This window comes from Atta colombica, unplaced genomic scaffold (genome assembly GCF_001594045.1).
Source record: "Atta colombica isolate Treedump-2 unplaced genomic scaffold, Acol1.0 scaffold141, whole genome shotgun sequence".
NCBI classification, from domain to species: domain Eukaryota; kingdom Metazoa; phylum Arthropoda; class Insecta; order Hymenoptera; family Formicidae; genus Atta; species Atta colombica.
Window position 1 is genome coordinate 147,983 of NW_017259230.1, and position 10,650 is coordinate 158,632.

At 35.1% G+C, this 10,650-nt stretch overlaps 1 protein-coding gene across 3 annotated transcripts in view; it reads left to right on the forward strand.

Moving 5' to 3' along the window:
* The window catches only part of LOC108684955 (rho-associated protein kinase 2), an 11,877-nt gene extending 2,549 nt beyond the window's left edge, over nucleotides 1-9,328 (forward strand). For 2 of the 3 annotated variants that reach the window (XM_018189521.1, XM_018189522.1), the window contains exons 3-12: nucleotides 342-502; nucleotides 587-925; nucleotides 1,427-2,560; nucleotides 2,828-3,128; nucleotides 3,954-4,369; nucleotides 4,565-5,206; nucleotides 5,292-5,705; nucleotides 6,019-6,235; nucleotides 6,351-6,573; nucleotides 7,432-9,328. In XM_018189521.1, the coding sequence (XP_018045010.1) occupies nucleotides 342-502; nucleotides 587-925; nucleotides 1,427-2,560; nucleotides 2,828-3,128; nucleotides 3,954-4,369; nucleotides 4,565-5,206; nucleotides 5,292-5,705; nucleotides 6,019-6,235; nucleotides 6,351-6,573; nucleotides 7,432-7,519 (3,935 nt within the window). In that variant the 3' untranslated portion in view covers nucleotides 7,520-9,328. Of the gene's footprint in view, nucleotides 1-341; nucleotides 503-586; nucleotides 926-1,426; nucleotides 2,561-2,827; nucleotides 3,129-3,953; nucleotides 4,370-4,564; nucleotides 5,207-5,291; nucleotides 5,706-6,018; nucleotides 6,236-6,350; nucleotides 6,660-7,431 lie in introns of all 3 variants that reach the window. The other variant, XR_001931656.1, reaches the window with a different exon arrangement.
* Nucleotides 9,329-10,650: the final 1,322 nt, after the last annotated feature.

Sequence of the window (10,650 nt, forward strand, 5' to 3'; positions counted from 1 at the left end):
ACAAGAAACTTCAATTATGTGCAACAACATTCAGCATTGGCTCTCAAAGATTTTTTATTTTATTTGATATATATAATTCTCAATATCTTAATTGAATTTCTGGTCATCACATCAACTAAAATCATATCAACTATTTGATAGATTTAACTATAATATCTAATTTGTACTTCTTTGATTGAATCTACTGGAATTCCAATTAATACAACAAGAATTTTTTTCTTAAAATTCCAATTAATGCAACAAAAATGTAATTATCGCGAGCATGATACTTATTTGCTTTTGGAATCTTTCATAACCGCGTTATCGAGATTAATAATATTGGCTTGTTTTCTTTCTTACAGATGACTCTGTAGCCCAAGAGATTTTTAAAATGCGAATGCGCATGGACGATTTTACTTTGATAAAAGTAATCGGCCGTGGCGCGTTCGGAGAGGTGCAGTTGGTTAGACACAAGTCTACACAAAAAGTTTATGCTATGAAATTACTTAGTAAATTTGAAATGGTAAGATTCGCTTGCTCGCTTGTTTCCATTCGTTTGTCCAAGTTATGTAAATGTTTCCTTCTGGCTTTTACGCTATTTGTTTAGATTAAAAGGTCGGATTCCGCATTTTTTTGGGAAGAAAGAGACATAATGGCTCATGCAAACTCACCATGGATAGTCCAGCTTCACTTTGCGTTCCAAGATCAAAAGTATCTCTACATGGTGATGGATTACATGCCGGGCGGGGATCTAGTTAACTTGATGTCGAATTATGAAGTGCCAGAGAAATGGGCAAAATTTTACTGTGCCGAAGTAGTGCTCGCATTGGACGCGATACATAATATGGGTTTCGTTCATAGAGACGTGAAACCGGACAACATGTTACTCGATAGACATGGCCATTTGAAACTTGCCGACTTTGGCACGTGTATGAGGATGGATGTTGTAAGTGTGAGATCTCTAGATCTCTTATTTTTTATTTTACATTTTAAATACCCAATATGAAATAATTTATGTTTGTATAAGCATCCTAATTGTGATTTACTAAAAACAAAATAAATATTTATTTTAAGATTTTTCACGATTGTGTATATGCTTTCTAGACAGATGCAAGAGTTATCTTTGTGTACAGATCCATTATTAAAATGCCAACGTTTCGTCCACATTGCAGTTCACTTCATCAGGACGAGGAACAGTTCTGATACTAATATGAAGTAAACTGCAGTATTGATAAAACATTGATATTCTACGGATCTCGACGCGAAGATAACCCGTGAAATGCTTTGTATATAATAGCTTCTCTATAATAAATACTTCTTGTTAATTAAAGAAATAACAATTTTTGCAAGTTTGAAAAAAAACTTTGAAATATTACAAATAAAAATTTAAATTTTCTCTTTTTCTAGTTAAATCTTTTTTTTCTGATATTCTTTTAATTATTTGTAGGATGGTTTAGTGCGATCTGACACTGCGGTTGGTACACCCGATTACATATCTCCGGAGGTTCTACAGTCACAAGGTGGAGAAGGAGTATATGGTCGCGAATGCGACTGGTGGTCCGTGGGTGTCTTTTTGTACGAGATGTTATTTGGCGATACACCATTCTTTGCCGATTCTCTAGTTGGCACATATTCTAAGATCATGGACCACAGGAATTCGCTGTACTTCCCTCAAAATGTTGAGATATCTCACTCAGCGAAAAACTTAATATGTGGCTTCCTTACCGATAGAACAAAGCGCCTGGGTCGCAATGGCGTTGACGAAATCAAAAGTCATCCATTTTTCAAGAATGATCAATGGACCTTTGACAATTTGAGGGAATGCGTACCGCCAGTAGTGCCAGAACTTTCCGGGGACGATGATACCAGCAATTTTGATGATGTCGACAAGGAAGATGGACCAGAGGAGAGTTTTCCAGTACCTAAAGCTTTTTCCGGAAATCATTTGCCTTTTATCGGATTCACTTACTCGGGTGATTATCAACTAATGGTTTCTTACGGCAAGGAATCCGTGGATGGTCTTGAGAATCATGTCAACAATGGTACTACCGACGATATCAAGATTTCGCAGCTAGAAAATTTACTGGAACGTGAGAGGCGGCAAGTGGAGACGATGGAGTCGAGACAGAAGGCATTAAACACGCAATTGGAAACGATGGCATGTCGAGAGGTTGAGCTGCGCGAGGAAGTTAGCAGGGCAGATAAGGAGTTGACGCTACTCAGGCACAACTATAAAGAGGCGCAACGTAGAGTAGAGCATGAAACAGAGACTCGTCGTAAAGCGGAGTCACTGTTGGTAGAGGTAAAGAAGAAATTCGATGAGGAACAGACGAGACGGGCGCGTGATGCTAGCAATTCACAGCAGACATCCGAGCGAGTGACGACGTTGGAAAAACAGATCAAAGAGATGCAATGCAAATTGGAGAGAGAAACAGAAACGGTTACGAGATTGCGCAAACAAGCGACAGAAATCACCGTAGCGCGTCAAGCCGCCGAGCAAATGGCGAACGAGTTGCAAGTTGCCCGAGCTCAGTTGCAAGCGCAGCGTGATAACTTGCAACAAGAAGTTGCTACTCTTCAGGTATAATTTACTGCAATAATTTCTTGTTCTCTCTCTCTCTCTCTCTCTCTCTCTCTCTCTAATTAAATACAGGACAGTTTTAAAAATAATTTCTGTATGTGGATACATATAAAATTCCGAAAAATAAAATTTATACACAAATTACAGTGGTTTTCAATATTTACAGAATATAATAATATAATAAAATTGAAATTTACAAGAAAAAGATGTTTTTTCTTTTAAAATAAAATCATTTTTTCTACATGAATTATTTTACATTTTTTACAGGGCCAGCTTTCCAAGGAACGTAGTTCGAGATCGCAAGCGTCATTATTGACGGCCGAATTAGAGACTCGTCTTTCCACTTTACATCTCGAGTTAGAACGCAGCCATGAGAAAGAGGAGAAGGCGACTCTGGACAACAGACAACTAACTGAAAGAGTTTCTGCGTTGGAGAAAGAAGCTGCTAGCTTAACATTGGAACTGAAAGCCGCGCAAGCTAGATATAATCAGGAAGTTGTGGCACATCAAGAAACGGAGCGTTCGCGCATTCTTTCCAAGGAAGAAGCCAATCTGGAAGTTGTGAAAGGTATTTGTTTCAAGTTCAACAAATTAGAGATATTATATTATTGATAAAGTATATTTTACTTTATCTATGCAATGCAGGACAAAAGAATGGAATTTTTGAAGGTAATACATGTGATCGCAAATTTATATCTTTTTCCCTTCTGTAACATGTGTATTCATGGTGTTCAGCGATCCTTGAATATCCTTGGATTCTGGAATTTTATGTATTCTGGAAAATTTCTGAAAACTCCTGAAATTTCAGGGCTGGCCTGAAATTTATTATTTTTTTAAAAAGTCAGAACGTGAAAAAAAAAGAAATAATAAAAAGAAAAATTGTGTTTGGGTATAAATTCTTCTTTAAGGATGCAATAAGTTATCAATAGAAAACTGAATTTAATGTCTAAAATAGAACATAATAAAAAAATCATTTGTGTTGACGGAACGTTTGGTATTATTTATAAGATAATAAATAATATTGTTCCCAATTTGTTAGCGTTTTAATTCATTTGTATAGAATCCTAACTTGAATACAAAGCGTATATTGCACGAATCGATGAAAATTAATCGATAGATAAATCCTGGAAAAAGTAGGATTTTTACTTGAGATGTCCTGAAATTATTCTTGAATTAGCCAAATTTTGCTGGACACCATGGTATTTAAATTATGTAATTTTACACGTACATTGAATTTTTCTCATTATACTAATCATTTATCTATCTTCTTATTGCTGCGTATTTCTAATGGCATACTGATTTTTTTACGTACGTATTTTCATTCTAATTTCTATGTATGAATTCAAGGAATATACACCATTACTTACATTGTACATATTGATTTATTAAATAGCTCTACAAGTAAAATTAAACGAGGAGAAAAGTGGAAGACAACGTGCGGAATTACTTGCGCAAGAAAAAGAACGGCAGACATCAATGCTGTCTGTCGATTATAGACAGATACAGCAACGATTGCAGAAATTAGAGGGTGAACACAGGCAAGAGATGGAGAAAGCCAAAGTTCTGCAGGGCCAAGTTGAACAGGAGCAACAGAAAAGAAACGTTCTGCAAACTGAATTAGGCCAGCAAACTTCTGAAGCCGGCAGACTTCGTGCTCGCGAGCAACAATTAGTTGGAGAGGTTGCTCAGTTGAGGGAAGCTAAGCGGCAAATAGAAGAGGAGTTACATCATTTGAAGACACAAAGAAACGTCGATCAATTACAAACAAAGGAACTACAAGAACAATTGGAAGCTGAAGCTTATTTCTCGGTAAACAATACAACAAAATTTTATTTCCACATAATTTTAATTGTCTGACAATAAAAAAGAATATAAATAAAAAATGTTAAAATACAAAAACTAACGATTCAATTCAAAGATGTATGTGCTTACTTATGAAAAATTGTCATGAAATTGAAATTTTTAGAAAGAGTTATAGCTTTTGTCTTTTCTTTTTTTTTTCAGACTCTATACAAAACACAGACACAAGAGTTGCGCGAAGAGTTGGATGAGAAAATAAGATTGCAACAAGAATTAGAAGAAGAACGTAGCTCTCTTGTCCATCAGCTACAGTTATCCTTGGCGCGCGGTGACAGCGAAGCTCTGGCCAGATCCATAGCCGAGGAGACTGTGGCGGATTTAGAGAAAGAAAGAACCATGAAAGAGCTAGAGTATAAAGACGGAGTAACTAAGCATCATCAGGAATTAAGCACAAAGGAACAGATCATAAACAGACTTAAAGAGAACGAGAGTGAATTCAAGAAATCAGTTGATCAAACTCTGAAGGAAAAAGAAGACTTGAGTAAGCGATATAAGGAATTGCAAGAACAACTTGGTAAAGCACAGTCCAACGTGGAGGAAATTGAAAAGCTAAGCAGCAAGTTGAAGACCGAGCAACTATTGAAGCAGCAGGCAGTTAACAAGTTAGCCGAGATCATGAATCGAAAGGATCTTTCGTCAAGTGGAAAGAATAAGAATAAAGCGTCTGCCGCAGATCTGAGAAAGAAGGAAAAAGATTGCAGGCGTTTGCAGCAAGAACTCACTCAAGAGAGAGAGAAGTATGGACAATTGGCAGCTAAATGGCAAAAGGATTTACAAGATTTGCAAGTAAGCGACATATTGTTTGTATTAAGTTTATAGAACCGTATACAGAATTACTTGAATAGATAGAAAATGATTTCTTTTTCTACAGGCGCAATTAGTAGAAGAGAATCAAGCAAAGCTGAGGTTGCAAATGGAACTCGACTCGAAAGACTCGGAGATAGAAACACTACAAATGAAAATCGCGTCACTCAACTCGGAAACTGCAAGTGTCTCATCTATAGAGAATGACGACGGTGAAGACTCTGTCCTATCTGAGCATGGTACGATGAGATTGGAGGGTTGGTTAAATGTGCCAAATAAGCAAAACATTAAGCGGCACGGTTGGAAGAAGCAATACGTTGTTGTTTCTTCCAAGAAGATAATTTTCTACAACAGCGAAAATGATAAAATGAATGCAGATCCGGTCCTGATATTAGACTTGAATAAAGTTTTCCATGTTAGATCTGTTACTCAGGGTGATGTTATCCGAGCCAATGCCAAAGATATACCCAGAATATTTCAGGTATCTACATCACATTTCTCGATTTTTTGGATTATTAGAAATTCGAATTTAGAAATTTGAATGTTTGTTTTATATTGCAAATTATTCTTTATAATTTTTTTTATGTGATTTTCTTAATGCATTAGTAATTTATAATTTTTATTTATCTATTAGAATGTTTTTTTACATGCAATTCATATATATTTTTTATATTTTATAAATTTATTATAACCTGTTATATAACAGTTTGAAAAAATAATTCCGAATCTGAAGTTTATTATTGTTATTACATATACTTTAATTTATATTGTTCAGTAATTAATGTTGTACGCAGTTACTTTACGCTGGTGAAGGTGAAGCAAGGCGGCCCGGTGACGAGGGGAATACACTGCCTGGAGTGGATTTACCACAGCTCACAGATAAACCTGGTACTCAGTCGCTGAAAGGCCATGAGTTCGTGTCAATATCTTATCACATGCCAACGACTTGCGAAGTCTGTTCAAAGCAACTGTGGCATATGTTTCGGCCTTCGCCGGCCCTCGAATGCCGAAGTGCGTGTTGCATCATAATTATTTATTTGTACTTATTTACGTATACATATATGCTTTTTCGTACTTTTATATTCTAAAATTGTATATAAAACAAATATTATTTTATTATGTACAGGATGCCGTATTAAAGTTCACAAGGAACATTTGGATAAGAAAGAAGATGCCATAGCCCCGTGCAAACTACACTACGATCCGAACAGCGCCCGCGAGCTACTGCTGCTCGCCGCTAATCCTGAGGATCAAAAGTATTGGGTCTCGCGGCTGTCCAGGCGCGTCCAGAAATGCGGCTACAAGGCGAATTCGCACATGGACGGCACGGGACAGCGCGTCTCGCCAAGGTAGCGTAGCCGTGCTGCTGCTCGACGTGAGCGGGGACTAAGTAGCTCTCTTATTTTGTGACGTCGCATGATGTGGGTGTAGAGAGGTTAGACTCGTTTGTTTTTTCTTTCTACTTTTCCTTTTTTTTTTCATTTCCATCCAACACAGTCTAATACTTTCTGTTTTTTTTATGTACGACTCGTTACACATTGTAAATAAACGGACGCATCTTTAACGTTATTTAATATAAAGTCATTAAGCGAAAACTAGTAAAATTTTTTATAAAAATAGAATAAGATAATAATTAAGGCGAGTGAAATAACATTATTAATTAACAAACATTTTATCATTAACGCATATAAGTTTCATTTTTTAAAAATAGTTTAAATATGATAAATTGTATTTATATATTTTTTAATCTTCTATTGATTTTATCTATATATAATCAAAATCCATTGCTTGGAAGTGCTTTATATTATATTTTATTCGTTATCTCATGTTTATTTGACATAAAATTCTTTAATTGGGAAGAAAAAAGATAATTATTTCTAGGCCGATTTTGTATATATTTGTACACATTAATATAATGCATGACATTAATTGTAAATGATAATCAAAACTGATTGCACAATTAAATTAAGTGTGTTAAAAAACAATATGTATCGATTAAGAATAGCATGTTCATATGTAGATTTCACGCACGAGAACATTTTAGCATTAAATCATTAGATTAGCACCACTCTTGCACCACCTTTTGCACAAACAATTCTATTACTGTGCTTTTGGTGTTTTAACGGGTTTGCAATGATTTTTCACTTATATTATTAATTGAATGATATGCAAGCAATAGATATATGTGACAACAATTTCCTTTTTAGGGAATCCACAAGGTCGACCTTGAAGCCGTACTTATCGGTGCAACAACGATCTGCAACATTGCCAGCGAACGCCAGCATGGGCAAGTGATCTTGGAAAAGATTAGTACTGGCGATTTTAAAAAAACTCCGCTTACAATCTGACGTCCCACTACCTTCGATAACGAGTGGAAATATCGTCGTAATTAACTATCATGACCTCGCGATTTTCTCTACGCACCTGACGATCGCAGTAGACTGTCAATAATTTCCTAGATTGAGAGCAATCGAAATAGCGATCGCGTAATATTACTATTTGCAGCTAAGAGTAAGTGTGAAATCCAAGTTTGAGAATCGCTGGAGAAAACAGGGTTGCTTATATACCGGATGATAAACGGATATGATGTGGGAGGGAAAATAGTCTCTTTGCGCGCCATTGTCGTTCTCGGAACGATAACATAGAATCACAGAGATGAGCTGTGTTCTTCGGAATTCTAGATGGTTTATTCGTGAGCGACGATAAAATAGTGTAATAATCTTTTTGTACATTGTATTCATCATACTCACGATAGACTGTAGAACATTCTTTCGAAGGATAATCGAATTTCTGTGATGATTTTCCTGATTGGAATTATACTCGACTTTGTACGCACATTTCTTACTGCCTTTGATAACGTGTACGTGAATCTTGATGGAAACTTTTAGCTTAAGTCATTTTTTGGATGCTTTAAACCGAAATTTCGGAATTTGTATTAAAGAGTATAGTATTTTGAAATTGTTTTATATATACATATATAGAACGTTTTCCGAGACTGTGTGTAGATACACGCATGATTCTTGTTTTTAACGTAACTTGCGTCTTAGATTGGATTTATTTAATGTCTGATATTTGAAGTGTTTCTGGACAAAGTTATGTTTTTTCGAGAAGATATAAGTAACTGAACACGCGTCCGAGGATTAACGTTTTTGTCAAAGTTTGGCACGTGAGTCGGTTCTGCGGACATTGCAAAAAAAAGCAATATGCTATTTGCAAAATTGACCATAGCGTATGGTGTGTGTAAGGAATATGCGAGTGTCAGCTTTTGTATAGTAAAGATTAAAGTGATTATGGCTGTAAGATAATGGAGTTTCTACAATAAGTTCATAAGTTTCAAGTCTTAATCTATGAAAAATTGACCAATCATAATCGATTATTCTTCTCACATTCAACTGTTATTGGTTAATGTCTTATAATTTAAGATTAACTAAGATATATAGCTTATTGTAGGAAGTCCATAACAATTTTTATTATGATGATATACATAAGCTAATGATGTCCGCTGAATCCCGACAGAGAGAATTAAAGACAAAGAGAGAGGGAGGAAGAGAAAGAAAATGTTAAGAGAGGACAAACTAAGAAAATCATGCGTAATTGAGAGGGAGCGATAGAAGTGATAGAAACTTCGTCATGGTGCCATCGGCTTTGCCATCTTTGGCATCAAAGAAGGCTATAAACAAGAAATAAGAGGAAAATTAGGAATGATCTTAGGTTTATTATTAACACGTCATCGCCGTCTGTGTTCTTTCCAAAATACCTCCGCGAGACATCGTGTCGCGCCGAGACTCGTCGGTATGAAAAGAGCCGCTTACATCGACATTAGTCAGTTAACTATAGTTATGATTAAGTTAAATTCTTTTTCTTCAAAAATTAAACTTATAATTATCAAGCGAATAATGATTATATGTGTCTTTTCTCTTCCAGAGTCGGAACCTGGAAAGAGAGTCGTCTTATCGTCTATATTTCTAAGAAGAATTAGGAAAAGTTTTGCTTTTTTTTTCTAGAAACGATATTTCAATTAATTTTAATTTATGGATGATTTAAAGGAGTCAATGATCAGACTTGAATTAAACAATAGAAGAAATAAAAGAAATAAAAATAAGGTTAGTGCTCAGCATTTATTATAGCAAACTTTGAATTAATTAAAAAAGTATTTCTATTTAGATTATAACTACAATTTTTTAAAATCTTTATTTGAATTATAACTAGAATTAAATGAAGAATGAAGAATTGCTAAATGAAAGAAATAGTTAACTAAACCTTATCGATGTAAGTGACTCCAAGAACTCAGCGAGATGTCCCTCAAATGGTGCTCCTCCCTGTCCTATCCATCCTTTTGGTTCGACGTAGTGAGAATGAACAAGAAGCTGTCGAAAGCGGTGGTAATTGAAATTAAAAGTATGAGGGAGAGAAAAAGAAAGGTGCATATTGAAATCGAAAAGAAATACCATCCGATATACTGCCCCGTGCCTTCTTCATTGTTTCGGTCCTTCATGAGGCGGAACTAGAAGAAAATTGACAATGAGAAGGAGAGAAAGTGTGAAAATGAGAATGAAAATGTGAATGAATGTGTGTGTGTGTGTGTGTGTGTGTGTGCGCCCGCGCGCGCCCGCGCGCGCGCGCGCGCGCGCGCGAGAGAGAGAGAGAGAGGGGGAGGAAGAACTTGTTACAGCATATTTTATTATTGTTTAGTTATTTACAATCTGTATATTATTAATATTACGATTAAAAGTATTTTGTAGATAATGTGGCTCTCTTTGATGGTACTTTATGATCACTGACTTGCGCAACTTTTAATTCAATTTTTTGCGAAGATCATGTTTTTAAAGCAATTTTTCCTATTTTTTAAATATTATTTCAATTATACTATGATCAGTGGCTTAAAAGCTGTCTTTGTTCTCGATTAACTATGGGCGAGTAGAATTTGTCTCATAGAATTAATTGAAAATCCTATATATCTTATGCAACATTGTCGTAATCGAGAATGAGTCTTAAGAAAGTCTCCACAAGCAATTAAGAACTGTAAACTTGCTATATCATTTTTCTTTATCAGGGTTGCCATAGAGCTAGAACCGAAAAAACTGGTAAAAGTCATGGATATTAAAATTGGTCATAGAAAACTAGGAAATTCCGGTTTTTGCTTACAATTTCTTTAAACTGCTTCTATTCCAAATAATTGTTACAATTTTTAAAATATTATATCTGACATTTATAATCAAATACGTCTTCGCGCACTTTAAATAAAATTTTAATAAAATAATTAAATTGATATTTAACTCAGTATTTTTATTTAATCGTCCTTATTCATCATAATTGCATTCTTTTTTCCAATACTACTTTATTTTTTATTGGCTTGAATATGCACCCAAAATTTGATTATACTAATAAGCTTTTTCGTGTTATTTTTAATAAGCTTTAATAGGCTT